The 22,253-nt window shown below is 37.2% G+C and overlaps 1 protein-coding gene and 1 long non-coding RNA gene across 6 annotated transcripts in view; both read right to left on the bottom strand.

The window, feature by feature from the left end:
- Nucleotides 1-203: 203 nt before the first annotated feature.
- On the bottom strand, nucleotides 204-3,778 carry LOC109143658. The gene is made up of 3 exons (XR_002043965.2): nucleotides 3,378-3,778; nucleotides 939-1,060; nucleotides 204-843 (listed from the first exon to the last, which is right to left on the bottom strand). It is a non-coding gene; the product is annotated as an uncharacterized LOC109143658 (long non-coding RNA).
- A 6,743-nt stretch (nucleotides 3,779-10,521) lies between these two features.
- Nucleotides 10,522-22,253, bottom strand: part of GLIS3 (GLIS family zinc finger 3) — a 161,394-nt gene continuing 149,662 nt past the window's right edge. For all 5 annotated transcript variants that reach the window (XM_039567598.1, XM_039567599.1, XM_039567601.1 and 2 more), the window contains exons 8-10: nucleotides 21,241-21,422; nucleotides 15,717-15,899; nucleotides 10,522-14,510 (exon numbers count right to left, since the gene is read on the bottom strand). In XM_039567598.1, the coding sequence (XP_039423532.1) occupies nucleotides 14,374-14,510; nucleotides 15,717-15,899; nucleotides 21,241-21,422 (502 nt within the window). In that variant the 3' untranslated portion in view covers nucleotides 10,522-14,373. The remainder of the gene's footprint in view (nucleotides 14,511-15,716; nucleotides 15,900-21,240; nucleotides 21,423-22,253) is intronic.

Here is a 22,253-nt window from a genome sequence, read left to right as displayed (position 1 = left end):
AACAAAGAGAAGACAAAAGAAAAGTTAGGAAAAAATTAAAAGTTATACAGTTGAAACAATGGAAAAAAAATATGGTGAACTTCTGGACAATGAGATTAAAGATGAACACTTTCTATCTGGATTACTCACAACCAGGAGTCAAGCTTAAAGTTGTTCAGTGGGAGGATGCTGCTTCTTTGTCTGAAAACTGTCACCCAGTTTTATTTCATGGAAGGGGAAGGAGCATCATACCATCCAGAGCTATAATTCACATAACCTGCCCCCCCCTCCAAGTCTTGGCATTTTTATCAGAGTGTGCTAGTGACATTGTTTGCATCTCCATGCAGAAGTTTGTACCTGTGTTTTCTGCCACCACTGCTTGCTTTTAGCTTACCCAACTAGAAAAGTCCCCACTTGGACATCCATTTCAGATTGCACTGGATCTATCCTGCCTTCTTTTGTACCATATGAGCCGATGGTTTGTTTTATTTTTTAAAGGAAAAAACTAGACGTTTTCCACTTACACCAAAAGGTAGAAGCACCTTCAGCCTCCACAGTTTTCAGGCAATTTGTATTCTGTCTGAAGTGCTTCACACATTAAATTGTGACATGCACTGCTGTATTTTGGCATCCTCACTGTAGATCAAACCACAGGGTGTGCAAAACATAAAATCATACCAGGAAAACCCTTTGAAAAAACTATCAATAAATACATCTTACATAAAAGTTGAAATTTTATTTCTTTCTTGTGTTTTTCTTCATATAAAGTCAACCACCACCAGAAAACGGCAGTATGTGGATCAGTAAAGGGCCTCTTGATTAATCATTGATGTACTATAACCTTCTGGCATCAGGTAAAAGATTCTGCATATCAAAGACGGGAGAAAATTTTATTTCATAGTTAGATGTATTCCAGTACTAAGTTATTTAGGAATTTTAAATCTTAGCATTAATCATACCTCTTTTTATTTTTCATTTGTGACGTTTCCTCAAAAATGGGGAAGTTTGTTGCTTTTAAAATCTCTTTCTCTTCTTTCCCAAATAAAAATATTGTCCTCTTCCCACAAGGAAATTGAGTAGTCTGGTATAATAACAAATTGCAAAGAGCAGGTATTAAAAGGTTTGAGAGAAGAGTGAAAGAGCAAAATATAAAAGTTTAATTTGAACATCCATTATTACACAAATTGTCTGTGATTTCAACAGTCTTGTTCTTTTGTTGGAAATTTTAAGTATGGGAAGGAGTTAAGATTTGGCTTTTGCACCAAAACAAAATCAGGAAGAATCACTTGTGGAAAATAGAGAACTGATACAATTACACTCAAGTGCTTTAAATTACTACACATTAAAGCATTGTAGATAGTATAGGAAATGAGTAGACAGAAACTAGCATTAGTGAAAAGCAATTGCAGTTAAACTAGACTGAGTTTAGGGCAGGATGTTGTCTTGGGGCTTCATCAGCTTAAGTTATGTTTATAGACAAATGGTAGTAAAGTACCTCAGAAGTTTCTGTGAGGATTTTGCCAGTGAAAAATTAATTTTTTCTCATTACAATTTTAATGATATCCTTCATGGTTGAGAAAAATATATGAAATATTCTTGGTCAACATTTGCAAAAATGTGCTCATAAATAGTTATAACTGTTCAAAAGCTACTACAGGGAAGAAAGATAATAGGCATTATTGTTTTGAGAGAATAGGATAAAATAAAAATCCATAATTTCTTAGAAGTTTTTGAGTGGAGTCAGAATGCATAATGAGAAACTGAAATCTGGAGCCAGATTTAGTACAGTTGATTCTGACTCAAAACAGACATAAATTTCAAGATAAAAAATATAATTTACTCATCAATTGTCATATTGGAGATTTCTATCTTTGCATTCTCTTCCGATTGCAGCCATCCTACAAACACATACAGCCAGTTTGCATTACTTTATAGTACAAACTGTACAAGAATACGGAACTAAATCTAAACAGCTCTTAGAAAAATCAGTAAATACTGCTTCAAGATGCATGACTCAAATATTCATCAGCATCTATGGCTCTTTTTAAATCACTCTTACAGAGATTTTGGCACAATCAGAACTCATCAGATTTGACTTTCGCATTTTGAAATACTTTAGTTGACAGTTTACAGTTAATGGATGGTAGACAAAGATGAAAGGTATGCAGTGCAAATAGTTTCTCTCAGCACTACCAAGAGAATTACTTAGACATGGCATTGTTATCATACACTGATCACAAACATGAGATTAATGGTTAACCATGGAGTGTATGAGTCATGAAGCTTTCTTCTGGTGCTTACTTCAGAAGGTATTTTCCGTTGTGTACCATGTGAGAAGAAATATAAGGTAAGGGATTTCTAGCTAAGGATCTAATTTAAAAAACCAACAAACCAAACACAAAAAAGGACCATCAAGGAATGTCTTTGCTTATGAGAATAAATTGTCTCAGCTGAATTTAAGAAGACATAATCACATCAGTCCAGACTTCACTGTAGTTTGACTGTGGAAATGAGACCATTTTATCCACACTCCAGCTCACTTTTAAAGACTGCTAAGCAATAAATTTCTCACTTCATTCACTTTTAGGTCACCTTATGCTGCTACATCTGTGGCAGATTTGCTTTGGAAAAGTAAAGAATGTGACATTGATGACAAATTTCTATGCATCTGCTTGCAAATAGTTTGTAGTTTCTTTACAGCCTGTCTTGCCACCCAGAACATCATAGAGAAGATCCTCAGAGCAAAATGTAACTGCTACCAGCTGTCTTAAAAACCAAAATTCATCTAAATATTTTTACAGTAGAGTGTTCTTTTGAGTTCCTTACAGTCGGGGCTCCAAGGGAATGGATCTGTACACACTTCCCAGCACAGTCACTTTCTAAGGCTGAATGCCTGATTTTGACTCTGCCAGTACTGATTTATGTCAAGCTAGTTCCAGGAACTTCAGAGAAACTGCTGCGGAATTATAAGTGCCATCATTACACAAGTACATATCTGATCAGTAACAGCTTCCTACATAAAGGAAAAAAATCCTGTGAGCTCATTTTAAGATATCTCCTGAAGTTTGACTGTACTTTCCCTTGTACAGAAAACTGCTCTTTCAGTCTATCAGTACAAATAGGCACCATATTAATTTCCCAAATATTTTTATCAGTGCAACCTTTCAAATATGTGTAAAGCACACAGCACATTTCTGCTAAACATAAGCATTCTGTGTCTTCCCAATGTAAGCATAAAATTAATTCCATGGAAACAGAGTGATACTGCTTCAAAATCAGAGTAGCTTAGCTCAAAACCAGGACTATCAAACATAAAGAAAGGAAGCAAACAAAATTAGCATTGTCAAGCAGTAGGACTGACGACTGAGACAATCAACAAATTTAGAAATATCACATACCAACTGAATGAGGTACATCAACAGTTGCAGGAGTGAGGGCACAGTTTCTTAGAATTCTATGACTCAGCAAGGTTATTTGAGTTGGCATTAAGATTGGATTTTTAAAACAATTTGTTTATTTTCACTTGTCTTGTGCAACTGCCACGTGTTACCAGGGCTGTTGCTTTGAAACAGAAACCTTATCCTCTGTTTCGTTGATTTTTTTTTGTGCGCATAGTTTTTCTTGGTTTTATGTAAATTTAAAAATCCCCTGGATAGTAGAAGAAACACATGCTTGCAGTTGATCTGCTGCGTGAAACATGAGTCTTGCTAATTTCACGTTTTCCTTTTTGGTATTGAAGTAACTCAGTGGCCAGTACCAGCTTTTGTTCTTTGTTGTGCATGCTTCTAAGTTGTTTTACACAACAAAGAATCCCTTGAGCTCAAAAAGGCATTTTCCCTGACATTCTCAAGAATATTCTAGATACCCGTGATCCCAAGGGAACAGGCAGGTGTGGGGCCTAGATCTCTCAGCAAATGCAGAGCCTGGGCAGAACCTGCTGTTATTTTTATCAGCACTTTCCTCTTGCTGCAGACAGAGGGAGAGAAAAGGGATAAAGCCTCAAGGTTGTTTCACTCAACTCCTGCATTTTAGATAGCAGGTCTTATTGTCTCAACATGTTATTCCATAACAGAACTTACTTACCTTTGCTGAAAAGAAGTTATGCTCACCCACATCCCTGAGTTTTCCTCAGCTGCTAACCTTGTAGTACCATGACCAGCACTGAAAATGGCTTTGTTACTTTCAGATATGCTTGATGGTGATGACCTTGTAGAAAGACAGCAAGTCCAGGAGATAATCTGGGCAATGCATCTTTCCAATGTATCCTCACTTAGAAAATGCACACTCAGAAAGGAGAGGCTGGGGGGCAGGGGTGGTGGGGTGTTATCTTTGCTGAATTTGGTCTGGGGCATAGCTTGATTCTGCTTTTCAATTTTTTTTCAAGATATGCCATGCATATATTTTAGGGGCCTATCACAATTATGTTATTCAAATAATTAATTAAGAATGTGACCCCTTGGAGAAGTGTGGTCAGGCAGCTTTTTTCACCATGTTGTTTCTGGAGTGCCCTTGCACCCCATTAGATTTTGTTATGTGCAAAGACGCATGTTTGAAATTTCCACGTATATTTTCCAGGATTAATTAACTGGAGGCTGTAAGGAGACTCAGAGAAGCAAAGAACCTCTCAATTCTTGCCTGTATGTTCTTGCAGCAACAAGCCTTTACACACTTACGCAGGTTAAATGATGCACAAACAGGTGACATACTTGTTAGCTGCCATTTTTCATCAAGTGCTCCATCTCCTTTGCTGAGAAGAGTGGGCCTATTTCTGGAGTGCATGAAATGTTGTTGTACTGAAAGCATATGTTATCCTAGACATCTCAGTAAATTATTAACATGCCATCATGTCAGGTGCTCTTTGTCCCCTTTTTCTCTCACTCAGTTCTGATAATTATTTGAAACTCAGCATTTAAGAATACTGTCTTTGTTAAATGCCTGTGGGATGAGGTAAGGCCATGAGATTAATTCCAACATTTTGCAGACCCACACATAGTTTAGCAAGTAGCAGCTTTGAGAGGGAAAAGAAGTAGATTACTCACTTTTTCTCTCCTCTTCACCAAACCCCAAGTGTATGAAATTTAGATGAGCTTTTAGTGTGGCACTCACTAGGCTTGATTTGGTATTCATGTTCATTACAGGCTTTCACACTACAGACTGTAGGAGAATCACTCCTTGTTCACTACAGTTCAAATGGGGCCTGAATTAAAGTTAACGTTTCTGTGTCACTCTTTTATAGACTTTTCTATTATCTCCCACTTCAACAAAAAACTGGATGAGAAGATCACAGAGGTTCTTCCTGACTTTGGGGTGAGATTTTCTGTACTTCCCATGTAGGCACACTCGTCTTACAAATGAGTCTCAGGGTATTCAGTAAGTGCAACAGAAACACCAAGGAAGACTGCATATCTGGTATCAGTTCTCTCTCAAAAAATGCAAGACAAAAAACAGAGGAATGAAAGAACAGGAACCAGTGAATGCAAAATTCTCCTCTGTGGTATAGTTTAGGCAGTTGGTTACGTCAGGGAAGACTGGATGTACAACTCTGCCATGCCAAAATGATAGTACTTGTGAACATGGCAAGTTGCTGCTAATAGGTACATATAGCAAAGTGCCATTGAGAATCTGCTCAAGGGTTTACATGGAATTGGAATAAGACTCTCAAGTGCAGTGCACGTAAAATCAAGGTAAGACAAAATTGGAAGGCAAAACCCCATGATTGTGAGGTTTTCCAGGTTATAAGCTACCTATGTCTTCCAGTAACTACTGATTTCTGTTTCTGATGATGCTCGCAATGGCTTTACCTAGACTGAAAATATGTAATTGATAGTCTTATAAATGCTACTGGCAACTACAACCCCAAATTTAGGTTAATGATGCATTCTCCTCCTGTTTTAGGAAACAACCTTGAGACCTTTGAGAAGAAAAAGCTTTTGTCAGCTTCTGTATGTCCTTTCTCTGTCTCTGTACATATATAGAGGTATATTGTACTATGCTGTACTGTTTTTATTTTTTCCTTCACATATCACATTTCCTTCAGTAATGTGTTTCCTGAACTTATCTCTGACTTATTTTTGCTTTTGAATCCAAACTTCAGTTCAAATTTAGACTTCTGTATGATTCTCAAGCAAGACATACAACATCAGTTTTCCTACTTACCTTTTTCTGCAAAGAGAAAGGGGTAAATTTACCCTCATTCACATCTGTGAAGCCCCAAAATGACTTAAATGTTTTGTGTGATTTGTCAGGAAGACTTTCAACAAAAAAACAACAACAAAAGAGAAAAGATATCATAGAAAAGAGAACAACACATGGGAAAACATACTTTTTCCCTCTCCCTTCTTAGTACTGATTTTAGCATAAAAATATGCTAAAGCCACTAAACAGAAAGACGCAGCAGTAATGACAGGAAATACTAGACTGTATTAATTTGATGCAATATGTTGCATTAATTGGGAACCCTGCAATACTAGGTTTCTGCTCCAGTTTTTCTCTAGTACAGGCAGTCAGAACTACATCCAGTGCCTTTCGTGTTGTTCAATAACCATGCTCATCCCAAGTCCAGTGTAAAATGCAGCTGGCCAGCTTTCTGAGGATCCTTCCCATGGTGGCATTCTCAGGCAGCAGAGAGTCACCAAAACTACTGACCTTTGCAGAAAGCATATTTGGAATAGGTGCAGGCTGCAGTCAGATGTGGGCCACACTGGTCTCCAGTTGCTTCAGTGAACCTTTTGCCATCAGAGTGCTCCAGTTTGCATTACCAGGCTCAGCAGTGGTGATCCCTTTGTCTAAAGCAGCATGAAGATGTCTTTAAGCTATCACGTCCCCTAACGTCCTTGTTTATCTGCTAACAGCCTTCATTGTGTGTGATGACTTGTGAAAGGCCGTAATTCATACAGTGAAAGTAACAACTTCATCCATAAGGCATGAAAAACTGATCAGACAAGCATTCTGGCTTCTGCTTGTTCCTGTAAGGTAAATGTCCTATTAGAAGTCACATAGTGATGTGAAAGTAAAATGAAGGACAATGGGATTGGCATGATCAATTCCTTTTGTCCTTTGAGCCATTAAGCATAGCCTCATTTGACTGTCGTGTTAGGGTTAAGGATCAAAGAAGAAAGTTTAAAGTAAATGCAATGAAGCTACTATAAGTCCCTTTCAGCTAGATACAAACTTGCCCCGCCTTTACTCAAAGTAGGTTTGCTCAGCAGTGGTATAGCATGCAGTTTCTATGAAAAAAGCCCACCAAGATAAAAAGCCCAACTGCCAGCACAAACTCTGTACCTAACAGCGAAATAGGCTCCTGAGTACCTGAAACACACAGCTGCAAGTAGGGAAAAAATGTAGCAACAAGAGTACCACAGTGGATATGAGTGCCATTCTTTCCAGTTCAACCTTTAAGCAGCATTTCTGTTAGTTGGGTGAAGTCACCTTTTTGTAAATGTTAGTTCAGCTTTGGTTTGAGTACTTCTGATTGAGTAAATCTCCACAGTTCTGCTTTGTGCAGGTTCTATTTTAGCAGGTTCCCTAAAATTAGTTTAATAATTTTAATACAGTTTCCCTTCTGTACATATCTAGATGACAAAGCTGCTACTGTATTCAATGCTTTTTTGGACTGTCTTAACAAAGCCACAAAAGAGAAAATTGACACTGGAACTAGAAAATTTTACCAAGTATTTTTTGGCTTTTACAGAATGGTTGGGAAAAAAAAAAAAGTATGATAGGAATGCAGCCTTCACTGATTTTAAACTTCCAGGGTAAAAACTTCCAATTTCTTTTAAGAACTGTTTTAACTCCTCATTGCATAAAAGTCAAATTGATCATGAATAAAAGTTTAGTGCAATAATGGTGCCATGTAACACTACTCCTCCTTCTCCAATGGATAAGCCGGCCCAGTATTACTGCTTTATTTTTTTCTCTAGGAACTTCCCTCATATACTACTAATTTAACTTCCATTAAAATAAAGTATCCTTCCTCTTCCTCCAGTCAAAGATAACTACAGCTTAATTACAACTGTGCGCTATGCAAAGTGGTGGGTGAAATCACAGTGCTGCCAGTCTAGTTATTAGGATTGTAAATACGGCAGCCACAGTTGCAGAGCCACTTTGGTTTTTATTTTTCCAACAGATTTTAGCCAGAATTTTCAGGGAATAAGGCCAGCTCACCCTTTCATGAGCTTAATCAACCTCACTCTGTCCATTCCTGGACTAGCTGAAGCTAGATGATTTACATGCAGCCAAGCTTGGAGTTTGCCCACTGATACATTTTTGATCAAAAGGGAAAAAAGTATAATATTGAGGAAATTGTTATATTTTCTTCTATCTGCCTAGATATATTTGTTTTATCCTGTGTACCTAGCTGCAACCATGCATAACGTTTGCATTTTTTAGTTATAACAAAGGCATGTTGGAACGTTTAACTAGACACATAGAAAGGTGCTCTTTGTTACAGTTCACTGAACTAACCCATCTCATTTGTGAATCATTAATGATACTGACTGCTGGGTAAATTTACTTTGGTTGTAAATCTATAAATGGCATGGGAAAATGTGGTAGAATGATTTTTCATACTTAACTTTTAAATGAGAACATTATAGTTTCAAGGAAGGTAAAGGAGAATATAAATTAACATATTGGAAGGAGACATAGCAACCCTAAAAGAGCTAACATTTTTCATTCTGTAAGATTAATTTTACCATTATGTTTCTTGTAGTTTATTACAGTAAGTGAGTATACACAGTCATGCACAAGTTGTCCACTTTAAGACTGTCCATTATGGGACAAAATTATTAAAACTGCTTCTCAAGGAGTAACAGTGGGTAACAGAAAGAGTCTGAAAATCAGGGAATTCAAAACACATGTGATGTTACTTGGAGTTATAAAGTGATCCGAGGTAGGAAACAGCAAGTTTGAATGTGAAGCATTTTCTTGAGGATCATGGCAAGAATTTTACTGAGGATCATGGTCTAGGAAAATGGTCAGTTTTGTTTTCATATATATGTTTTCACTCTTATCTTCAAATATAAGGTATTGTGTAATTAGATGCAGTAAATACAAGTAGATACATATTCAGAGTGGAAGAATTATGTTTCTTTTTTCCCCTCTTATTGAAGGAGATTGGTGCACATAAAGCTTTATTGAAGTGTTTTCCATTAGGGCAGAGCTGGTATAAATTCACAAATACAGTGGGCTTTGGCACAGCTGCATGGGAGAATTCATAGCTATAAGTACATACAAGCAATGAATTAACACTATCTCTCCCACTCCCCAAATTTTCATCTTGGGAGAATTTCTGATGTTTCAAAATGGGATTTTGTTCTGAAAACCCTGAACACCAACACTTTATCAAATAAAAAGTTTAGACAACTTTCATTCAGAAATTATGTTCTTTGGAGGAATATATTTGTCACATAATTTCTTTACTATTTCTTTACACTTGACTATTTTGCTGTAGGATAGTTTGCAGGACATCATGTGACACTGGTCCAGCTCAAGCACACAGGAAAAGGCACATGGCTTTGAGGTATTTTGAGCCATGTTACTCTCCACTGCATATGGAACTTGAATACTTCTTTCATACTTCTCATTTTAAAAGCTCTTTGTTAAAAAAGAAAATTGAATTTTGAAACACTTGAATTCAGCAACTCTCAGTTCTTCATGGAAGCTTATAGAATTCACTAACAATATTTCCTAAACCATGGAGCCAGTTTCCTACATTAAATTAAAATGCAGTGTAAATAAGATTGCACCAGGCAAAGTTTATTTTTAGCAAAACTCTACAAGATCATATATGTAAGTGTCAGTGACTGTAGGCTTAGTAGTTTTTTTCTGCTCATGGTTGACACAGAGCCAACCATGTTAATAATTTCATAGTAAGATCAGCTAGGACCATTATTTCCAAAGGTCTCTTTGCAACCCTGCAGCAGGATTTTTCTGCACTTAATTATTTTATTAGATTGTATTGTGTCCTTTGATTTCTAGTCCAATATGTGGGTGTGGTATCTCCTGTTGGATTCTTAGGATGTGTTTTGGATGTGAGCATGCATCAACTTCTGCCTCTATCTTTTGTTTTCATTTTGACTAATGCAGAGTTTAAAAAAATGTTCTCTTCCTTACATTAAGTGCTCTGAAATAGCTTAATTGCTTGAGTATGTTAGAAACAATAACCAGACAAAAAAGCAAAATGCCTTGATATGTTGTACTGTCAAATCACATGACCAAAGAAACCCATAAAAATTAAAAATTATCACAGCACAAAAATGTAATTAAATAATCTTCTTTTATTTATGTCTCCACCCAGGGTGTAAACACACACCGCAGCATTCATTTATCTCTACAAATCTCTAGCTTCACCATAATAATAATAATTAAATCCAGACTTAAAACTCTGAGCCAAGTGGGTTTGAGAAATCTCTGAGGGGTTTTTTTCCTAGTTCTGTTTCTAATTATACGAATCCATAAAAATACAAGTAGTTTTATGGTGAAGGACAAGAGCTGGAGCAGTTTAACGGCATCTGACAATAATATGTTCTACAGGTAACGTAATGGAGTTATAATTTTCCAGTTTTATTTTGTACCATGCAAATACACCTTTCATTTTTACCTTTTACATAAAATAGAATGTTATGAAACAGGACAAAAATAACTTATGATTGTATGAAAAACAACTGTAACAAATCACAAAATTACACATACTAGTAGAGCAAAAGATGTAACTAATTCTTTTTAATTTTTTTTTCGTGACATGCAACAGACATTTCTTTAGAGCAAGATATATCAGCCAGATATACAGTATGGCAAATTAAGATCATATGTATATATGTAAGCATGTATAAATATGTAGATTAATCTGTAAGGTTTAGGAAAAACATAATCCCACTTTCTCTCCTCACCAAAGTGCTTTGTGTAAAAAATATTACACAAGATGCTGCTTTCTGTACAGATGCTGCTTTCTGTACAGAACAAAAGGATTTCTTTTTCTTAAATAAAAACTCACTCAGCTAATTTTAAATTGTGGTCTTTTGCTTTACCTGCTTCAAGGAAATATATATATATATATATATATATATATACATATATATATATAAAGCCCCAAACCAAGAACAAGATTTCATACAAACAATAAAAAAGTGCTGTTTTAAAAAATCTATAAAATTACACAGGGAAAACAGGGAATAAACAGTTAAAATGTAATCTTCATACTCATTCACACCTTTTCAAGAAAAGCTGAAAACAAAATACAGTGTGACAGATGGCCTCAGCACTGCAACGCTTCAGCATCTGGTAGTAGTAAGCCACAATGCCTATATGGTTTTGTGTACACGTATGTAGAAAGGGAGATCCAGATACACACGTGCACCCTCATACACTTCCACTTGTACACATGCACTTTGAAACTGTATTTTAAACTCCAGTGTAGAACCATTTCTAATGCAGATATAAATAGACAACTGAGTTGGGAAACAGATGAATTGTATAAAAGAATCATTGTAAATAATTTCTTTTGAATATTGTTTAATGTCCACAGTCTAAAATAACTTAATCTCTTATATATGAATCCCTTTAGAAAGTTAAAAATACAGCAAGTAGAATAACAACACAAAAATCACTGAGGCACAAGTATTTGCAAATAACTTGGTTACACAGATAACCCACAAAACTGTATTTTCTCAAGCACCATTTTTCATTGTGACAAGCAGAATTCCCTATTTAAATATCCAATACATATGAGATACAATGGGGCTTTTTATGCAATTGCCCTCAGTGATTAAATTTATGCCCCGAAGTCAGTCCAACTCCAAAGAGAATAATGAAATAATAGTGAAGAATCCTTTTTGTCTCTGAATGAGAAGTAAACAAAGGCATGCCTTTTTACAGACTGGTAGCCTACATGCATGTGCTTGATTTGACTGTACTCTAGGTCCTTCTTTTTAGGATTAAGGCTCATGGAAAGCTGTAAATATATATATATATTATATTTATGTGAAAGAATTAATTAATGACTTGCAAAACTTTCCTTTTTAAATGTAACTGATGAACCCCCAAATTAAAAATGCCCTTTTTGAATTCAGTACTCCCATTTTCCCTTTGGTCAGCATGTTTCAGAATGTATAATCCCCCAACTCTATGGAATAACTTTCAGATACTAGAAAAAAATATTTCAAAAGGTTTAAAAGTCAAGGTGGTACAAATCTGAAGACAGCAACAATATTTCAATTTTGTAAACAAATTCTGGACAATCATGTGGTTAAAAGAATTTTGAAGGATTTCTATATAAAAAAGTGTATAGGTGCATGCGTATGTACATGCATATGTCCACACATAGTCTGATCCTGGCCTTGCTGACTTTGGTGGAACAAAACACAATTCCACACATTTGAAACTGAAGTGTTCAGTGTGACTAATTATTCCTACTGAACCAAGTTACGCTTGTGCAGTGACCACAGAATGGGCTTTAAGATAGCACAAAATAAAACTTTATTAAAAGGTAAAACTTGCAGTCAATGCACATTAATGCAAAAGGACTGTCTTTCTGATTGCACATGTGAGGGATGCCTGGTGTCAATTAACCCAATGCAAATCACATACCGTAACATCTAGACCTCTCAGTGCAAGCTGGAGCAGAGGGACACATGCACTTGTGATGTGAGAAGCAGAATAAAAGGGGGAAGAACTTAGCACAGAATTAGTTGTATTTTAGTCACATTACTTCTCATTGTACTTCATTTATGTGCATGGTTTATCCATATATTCTATGTATCAGATGAAAATGTCTCCATTAAATATTTAAGCACTTGACTGCATGTGAGAATATACCTCATGAATACAAACCTTGAAAGATTGCCAGTGTTCACAAACATCTGGACATAAATTCATCTATTCCACATAAGGGCAGATTAAATTATGAATTTGAGCCAAATTGGACTGAACAACTCTCAAAAGTTTGCCAGGGGAAAAAAAAAAGCTTGTATAAACATTTTTTTTAAAGTTTATCTTTTTAGAAGAGCGATTTCAGAAGCATAGTTATAGTCCAGCCTGCAAGAATGAACTTCAAATTTCTGTCCTTACTCTATCAGGTCATGAGAATATTAAGATGCACACTACACAGTAAGAAGTCCACAAAATGGATGAACAGGAATTAAAACCTAAAAGCTGAGTCTTACTAATGTAAGAATTGTTCTCAAGGTATACAGGATCACGTGATGACATCTCCACTGCAGAATACTGGTTTTAACTCATAACCTTGTATGTTTCATGAAGGACAACCTCATTTGCTTGCATCCTGGACTAAATTTGAGGACCTTGAGCCTGACATTTAGCAGAAAAATCAAAACCACCAAACCAGTCCAGTTTTACCTCTCTAAGTAACCAGAGGAAACATAGTACCCTTAAGAGTAGTTCTTCTTTCTGAAAATGTGTTATGGAAAAAGGTTAGGACAACCAAAATTTATTGTATCAGTACAGATAGCTTTTAAAAAAAAGTGTGGAATTTAAGGAAGAATCTTTCCTACAAAATATTTTAAACCTTCCTGCAGAATCCTATAGCGCATACAGCAACAATGCTCTACAATCTAATTAAAAAGCAACTGAAAGTTAAAATGCATTTATTCTTATCTGGCAGGTGTGCTAAACAGAGACAAAATCTACATAACTTTTTGTGTATTTAACCTTTCTTATTCATGCTTATAGCATTGGGTCAGATGAATATTGACAAAATAGTAATAGCCATATTGAATGGGTTAAAATGCAGAGGAAAGGAAAGGACACCTAACCTGAGGCCTGTAAAAAATCCGGTACCAATGACCTTTGATCCAAAAAGAAGCCACACCAATGCCTCCAACAGGTAGTGCCAACATGTATGTCTAATTTCTCTCCCTTTTGGATACTGCTGTGTGGTTAACTTTGGAACTGTCACATGCAAACAGATTGTACAAAAGCTGTATGCCTTTGAAATGCTTGTAGTATACTCTGGTTTTACTTATTTTTCTTTTTTGAAAAAGGAACTTTCTAAAGCTGTTCTTCTGTAAGTACACCCATTCAGCTTGAAAGGATTACAGCCAACAACCAGTTTTCTTATTTGGCCTCTGAATTCCCTTTGAGAAATTAAAAAGAAGAAATAATAAAAAAGTATAGTTGCTGTACCACAGATGAGAAGAAAAGAAACAATTGCTAAGGTTTTGGCAAAGCTTGCTTTCTCCAAACAGTCTCTTTTCTCAGTTGTCTGCTTGATTAAATGAAGAATGCTTGGTAATTGCTATTTTCCTCTCCATTATGTATGTATATCTAGTCATATCCCCATACATACATGGCAGTTCCATGGAGAGAAAAAAATTTGTAGGGAAATACCAGAAGGGCAAGATGAAACAGAATCAAGTTCTTGTAACTAGATACATTACTTTAGCCTTCAGTGTATACAGAAGAAAGCTGGCTGGAACAACGATCCACTGCATTTACTTGTAGGAAACTGCTGTCCTCTGGCATGCTGCAAGCTGAATCACCAAAGATACTTACAGACCCTGCTGGAAAGTCATACACTAGGAAAAAAAACAAAATAAAACAAAACAAAAAAACCCCAGTTAACAAGTAGGATAACTATATAATGAAGTATGTCCTAATACTTCTGCATAGAACTGGAAATGGTTTTAAATGAAGTACACAAATAAAATAAATAAGCCAGCATATGTATGAAATTAATTACATAAGTTACTGCTTACCAAGGGAGGAATTTTCAGTTCTGTCAGAATCAAGTCTGAAGCAGAGCAGATTTCATTGCAACTAACACCTCCCCATTTAATGGGTGTTAAAATCGTGATAATTTTAAAAACAAACCTCACGATTCTTTAACAAATTTCATCATATTGAACACAGGATGGAAGACAACAAAATATTGTAGAATGTATTTGTTGTAAAATAGACCCTGGCACAGAAATTACTACCTTTTAGAAGTGGCAGTAGTAAGCACAAAGAGTAACTGTTTTCGGACACACTCCCATCTTTTGGATAACACGTTTACATACTGTGAGATGCCTCTTTGAAATAACAGGTGCACTGGCTTTGCAATACACTACTGAAGGAGCAAGACATAAAAGGGACTTCAAAGCACAATAAGTGGATTCATCCTGTGTGGAAGGACAGTAAAAGACCTGCACATTACTTGTGCCCTAAGATTAGGCTCACTGTCTTGTGCTGATCCTTTGCACAGAGATAACTTTCACCCTTCCAGAGCAGCATGCAAGCCCCTTCAGTACTGTTCATCTAGGCACAGACTAAGTTAAGTGCACACAGATGAGTTTGCAGTTTTTGTCATGGAAACATGAAAAAATGAAATTCAAGACTGATAGAAACCAAACACGCACAAAGCAAAACCAGTGGTTTGAATGATGAGGTCCCTGCCACAATATGTGCAGTGGAGTGGAGCGGCTGCACAAACATCCCAGAGGGCTCAATGGACTGTATTTCAAAGCAAATACATGAGCCAGAGATTGTCTGAGCCCCACAGGCTAGAACCTTAAGAAGCCTTCACCAGTGTGAAGACTGCACACAGGCCAGTTGTTACTGTCACCTGTGGTGACTGCCTGCCTCCCAACACCAACCTCTCCACGAAGGTCTGAAAGCTATCTCCTCTTTGTGAAGAGTCAAATCTGTCATGACATGTCCCACCCAAATACACAGCTCAAGAACATCTGCCAAAGTTCACAAACTGTACACAGTTATCCACGGAATCACCAGCTGTTATTTACCTTTGATACCAGAATGACCTGAAAAACTTCGATGGAAAATGCCAAGCCCTGCCTGGCCCACTGATGTGGGAGCTAAGCAGTCTTCAACAGGAGGAACCATACTGCAAGAAACACTGTCTTGTATGTTCTTCTGAGTGTCAGCATAATGTGGAGGGCAGAAAGTCTGAAGCTGCCCATAAAAACCTAGAATGAGAAGGCCGTAAGTAAGAGCTGGACAGAGATACAAAGGATAGTATGTACAACCATGGCCATGAGAATGATAAAAACTTCAACTGCCCTACCACCAGGTCTTCAATAATTTTAAACAAATAAAGCAGTATTGATATGATACTCCCTAAAACTTCCTCATGTTGCTACTAATTTCAAACACAATCTGCTACATGGACGTCCTGATTCCACCATGACCTGTGAGAGGCCCTGACTGGCTAGAACCTGAAAGTTTTCAGGAAATTCCTCCCTCTACTGTGTAATCCTTTGTTTGAACTGGTACTCTTCAGAGTCACACTGCGCATCTGCCTGAAAAATCTAAGAAAATGCTAAATTCAAAATAAAATAAGATTACCCAAGTAAAGTCTGAATAAAATCCACAGGTCTATCACTGATGCCAAGACAGCTGGCTGATAGCATGGTCATGCAGAGAGACGCTGAGCAAAAATTTTTTATGATGGAAAAAGAGCACAGAAAAGTAATGTAACTTTCCTTGATACAAGTCCTTTGCACAATTCAGTGTAAGTTACCCATCTTTTAAAATAGAGAGCTGTAACAAGAAATAAGCATATGTAGTTCTCTTCCCCTCAGTTATTTAGCACTATTCTAAATGTCTTGTGTGTATCTGCAGTGTGTCAAGCCAAGGTGTAGAGGTCTTAGAACTGGAGCTCAACATCACACAGCAAAATCTCCTAACTTGGTGTCTTTGTTCACACGTGCCATGGCCAAGATAATCTGCAATAGAGCTGAATGTAGGATAACAAGAAACCATATCCAATACAGGCAGTAGATCCTGACCATACCTGAGGTATCTGTTAGGGAACTAACTGTAGCATCAGTTTTCTGTGTTTTCACGCAGCTAATAAAGTTCCAGCAACTGAATGTTTCAGCTGCAACTCTGATTAAACTGTTTAAAACACACACATGCACAAGACTACATCAGTTGTGTTTCTTTGAATCAGTACACTACAGCCAAGATTCATGATGTCAAGGCAAAGAACAAACAGCTACTTTGATGACATGACAGCATTACTTCCTTAGGAAAGTGAAGTATTTTTGAATATGATAAAACAGCTGTAAGCTGTAAAAATTGCTTCTAAAAGCAAAAAGTTCTTGTTTTTAATCACATAAGGAGCCTTGTCCTGAGAGATGCTGAGCATCTAAAAAAGCCATGGCAGTTGTGGTCCAGGTACATTTGTAATAGCATCCTTATCCTACTGAACTGTTGTGGACAAAGATTTCATTACAGATATGTAATGAATGACTACCACAATTATAATTTCCATAGGGTGGGAAGTTTCTGACGGATATCTATTTCCTACTCAGTCATCTCTCTGCCTGTCACAAGAAATAGAGAGTATTTTCTCAAGAAAATCATTATAATTGCCATTCAGAAATATATGCCATGCGTGAGTAGCCTTTGCTGCTATGGCATGGAAAAATTCCAGCTGACTTCAGTCTGAAATCCTTCAAGATAGTGTTTCTTTGTGGTATATTTCTGCTTGTCCATTAGGCAAATTACACAAACACCAAGTAATCATGTGGTGCCATCTGACTGTGAAGAACAAAAGGAAAAGAAAAAGTAAGAGAGAGATCTAAGTCCCATACTATACTAAGAGACTGATTTGCAAATGTGAAAAGAATATAAGTGTTTCTGTTTATTAAAATCTTATTATTCATAATTTAAAGATAGCTGTTACTAGTAGAGCTGTCTGTATAGCGGCATAATATAACTAATTCATATCAGCTAACAATTTTTTTAAAGAAATGACAATTTTTCTTTTTTTTTAAATGAATACTTTGGATGATTTTTACATTTCTTTCATTACTCAGACAACACTAGTCATCAGCTAACTCACAAACACATGTGACCAGAGCTACAGACACAATTTTAAAGGACAACCAGATTGTTAGTGCAAAAATGTTCACAGTATCAGACACATACAAAAGCAAGTCAGCTATGCCCATGCCCAAAAAAGTTTTGCTTTATACTACAAGCACAATAAATTTTCTCACTGTGAAGAGGGAACTTCTGTTGCTGTTCTTTTCTTTCATACCTTGCACATCTTTTCTGGCTTGTCTCAGAGCAAGCAGTACCTTATTCCTGTAGCTGCCTGTGTACTGTAGATGCCTGTCTCTTCAGACACCTCTCCTGAGAGTAGTTTTTCATGGTTGAAAAGAATCACCAGTACAATGCAGGTGCTGGGCCAATTTTTGCAGACTGCCAGCACCTGTACTTGTCTTCTGTCTACAAACACGTGTTGATATACAACAGCATCTAGCGGGGAAGTTGTCATTCCAGTCTCCAGGTCAGGGTAGTTTCAGATTTGCTGAATGATAATCCAATAAAAGATACTACAATCTAATAAAAGGAAAAGATGAGCTTCACTCCTACAGCTCAGTGAGGCGTCTAACATCATCACTGCCAAACATTCCATGCAGCAAAGGATGTGGTGAATTTCACAAGAGCAAGAAAAGGGAATATTTAGTCGATTATGTAATATTAACTGAGGCAATAGAAAGCTCTCTCTGACATTACTGTGTAGTTGAAAATCACTCAGAACAAATAATGAAACTTGAACTGTAGACAATGTTGTTCCAAGAAAAAGACGTTTCACAGTAAAAGTAACCATGAGATACAAGAAGGCTGTCAGTCTTGGATCTCATACATCATTTCTCTCTAAAGGATAGTACTCCAAGATCACTATGATCTTTTAGGATGCTCAGGCTTTCAGAAACTGAGTCTGTTTAGAACTTGTTTTCTTCAAAAAGCTTTTGGGCAATGAAATTCTTTCTTCCTTGATAGAGCCAATTTAAATGGAACTGACAAGTTTAAGACGACATACAGAGGTAAATTGTCACCACTGTCTGGTAGCAGAATGAGCTGGGGTGGTTATAGTTACAGCACTTTAAACCTTGAAAAGGCAGGTTATGAACTGCAGGAGATAGAAATTAACAGAACCTCCCACAGCCCTTTCTTTTATACAAAGTAGTATAGTCTGGAGATAACTCCATGGTGTTTTTCTGCATTGTGATGGTGTGACAAAGGAAGACGGCAATCTTTGTATTGCTACTGGGAAAACATGAACTCTTGAAACATCTGCTGTTGAGAGAGAAAGTTTAGGTAAGCCTTTAAGGCGCACAGGACAACACTTCCAGTGTAGCATACAGGATGAGACAGCTGTGCTTAAGGTGGAGGGAGTGCATTCCGACAAAATACCTTGTACAGTGACAATAGGTTACATGATCTTTGAAAAAACATTTAATGCCCACATTGTGGGTATTGAATTGCACTGTATTATATCTTTCAATACTAAAAAATAAATAAATAATTAAAGTTCAGTCTACATTGTCTTCATATGGGTTTTAAGTGCCAAGATCTTTAGAATTTGAACTTTGAGTTATCTATGTGCATGTAATTCCTGTCAGCAGTGTCTATTTCAACACAGGCTTTCCTACGAGAGTGAGGCAGACACAGTAATGCTAACGTGGGACTAAGTATGGTATGGGTTTAAGGTCCAAGCTCTTGAAGTCAGCCATTTTTTGATCTCAGAAGATAGTATTAAACTGCATCTTAAATTTGGATGTGTAGTAGGGCTTCAATTTGAATATGGCATTCACTCAAATGACAGTCTCTACTGGGTCTTCTTCTTATAAAGAATGATGACCCACATCTTCTGTCCTTTTAAATCCTCTGTGGACCATAGGAGAAGGAGACGGGAATGTAGTGGCATTGTTGTGGCCTGCCCTAAACAGAAGATTCCCAAGGAGACATGAAAGTTGCTGCACAGCCCGGTGCAAGTCCTGTGTGGAGGACAGTTAATCCAGGGTGATTTGTGAGCCCCTGGGAGGCAGGATTCTTTAGAAAGTGTTCTACTTTGAAGCAAGTGGTTGTGATCCCAGCTTCTAAGATTCCTAAAACTCTTACCACCATGAGAAGAAGAAGGTGTTAAAGCCATTTGTATAACTGAAAGACAATTTTTGTTCCAGGAAGGAAGACAGACCTTAATGTCTCAATGCCTTTCCATCCAGAAGATGAGTTCTTGCCTTTCCAGAAGATGAGTTCTTTCCAAATGTTCAGCAAAATATGGAACAGAGTAAAATGTTTTGTACTGTGGAAACAGAAGGGCTAACCTGATCCCTTCATGCCCTGCACTAGGAATTTACTGGACCTGTTCTGCCATCTTTTCGACTATGTCATATGACAGTGAACTGTATGTTAATAAATTTCACCTTGTACTCCATTGGCCATACATTATTAGTGAAACTTCTATCAGAGAATATAGAAAATCAATAAAAACTGCTTACATCCATTGGTAAATTTCATGTTCTTCTAGTACTAATCAGTGCTGTAAGGAATTACTACTTTCTGGAAGAAAACCGTCAGTCTCAGATCCTGCTCCTGTGTAGTCTAGCATGATATGAAGAATGTAACAGGATTGGCACTTTCTTTGCTCTCCTTCACATTTATGAACTCAGGGAGATGCCCGTTTCCTCTCTTTGCCTAGAGAGACTGCTTTCATCAGTGGAAGAAAAGAAAAGAAGCCTTGCTTTTCCCAAGGTGTTTCCTATGATATCTAAAATGATAATTCTCAGGAAGCCTGATCAATAAGCAGAATCCTAAGACCTTTAAAAAGAAGTCCAGTCTGCTATGTACCTTGTGTCTATAAATACGGCAAACCATATATTTAAACAGTTGAGAGGAAACAGCAATACTGCTGTCAACACACTCCTGAAATGTTAAGGTAATTAGCATTCAGTCTCCATACCAGCTAGGAAAAACAAACAAACAGAACAACCCACAAACTGTTAATTTTCTTCTTGGCTACAGAAGAAATATACTGGATTGAAGAGAGAGGTCTTGTAGAAGCTGATTACACTGTACAAATGGGAACACAGCTGCAAGAGTCTTCCATGCTTACAGAAGAGTTCTCCATCTTCCCACGAGCACAAGGGAGAAAAATACCCTACCTCTTGAAAACCTGGTTAACACTTACGTGCTACATCAGAAGGGATTAGGAGTGTAACATTAGAAAATTAAAAGCCATCATAAAAATTTTTGCCATTCTGTTTCAAGAACAGCACTGAAAATCAGTCTGAAGAGAAACCTTCAACTCCATACCGGGATGAATAACAACTAGCTAAGGTAAAGAATTTTAAGGAAGTCTGAAGGCAGAGTTCTGGAGGCTACTTCCCAGGGTCTTTCAAATGGAAAAGTGCCTTAAAAATATCAGTGCCAGTCCCTGAAGCACTTAGTTTGAAGACAAGCAATAGCAACAAACAACTAACACCAGTGATGAAGGTTCTTCCTTCTTACCCTGGATGTGAAGGGCATTTGGCTGAAAAGAAGGGCTTTCTGCAGGCTGGTATGTCTTCAGAGGCATTCCTGCAGGCTGTGGAAGCTGAGGAGGTTGTGGAGTCTGTCTCTGCATCACGGGGTGTTGAATGGACATCCTCTGGGGGCTAATGTGATGAGGAGAAGGAGCTGGAGCAACAAACCTAAAAGTTCAAAGCCACAAAACAGAAAAATCTCTAAGAAATAGGAGCTAAAGATTGTTTTTACTTTATTTAGATCACGTTAGTTGTTTGCATAGATACAGACTTCCAAAACAGCAGTGTGCAGCCCAAACAGAGATAACACTTTTTTAAATGGTGACTATCATTAGGTTCGACAACTGGGAGATTAGCAGGCTGATTTGCCCCTTATCATGGAAAACTACTTTTAACCCATTCCTTCTGTGGGTGTGTCTAAGTCTTAATTGGAGGAGATACCTGATTTTGGAGGCACTGCCAGCTGTTCATTGTAAGGCTTTGTATCTGCTTTATCTATCAATAAATAGCTGTTCATCACTGACAGTAAGGGGTCAGTTCAGGTCATTGGTCACTGAGGGGTTAGATATTAGGTTCAGGTGCAGGTTTCAGGCTTTATAAATCTTTGCGTGTTACACAGAGCTATTTGAAAATAAACAATCTGATGTCAATATAATGCAGGTAAGGGCAAGTGTTAAATTGCTTCCAGAATCTGACCACATCAAAATGTTAATCTGGACTCAAAGTATAAACTTACAAGCCTGGCAGAGGAGAGAATGCTTGAGAACAAGCCTGGTGGTGCAGCTGTCACAGAGGTTCATCACCTCAGTGGTATGTTTTGCACAGCTCTGTCACTACTGGCACTACAAGGATACACACTACTTTTGAAGATTTTACATGTAGTTTTATGGGATTTTTTACTTTTTTTTTCTGTATTTCCTTAAAACTGCATACCCCAAAGTACATTACAGATAGGTCATGTGATCTTTTTTGTGGACAGACAGCTAAGGTTGTAAGAGC

Source organism: Corvus cornix, chromosome Z (genome assembly GCF_000738735.6).
Source record: "Corvus cornix cornix isolate S_Up_H32 chromosome Z, ASM73873v5, whole genome shotgun sequence".
In the NCBI taxonomy this organism is placed as follows: Eukaryota; Metazoa; Chordata; class Aves; order Passeriformes; family Corvidae; genus Corvus; species Corvus cornix.
Note: the sequence above shows the minus strand (reverse complement) of the source record. Positions and strands in the feature narration are given on the sequence as shown.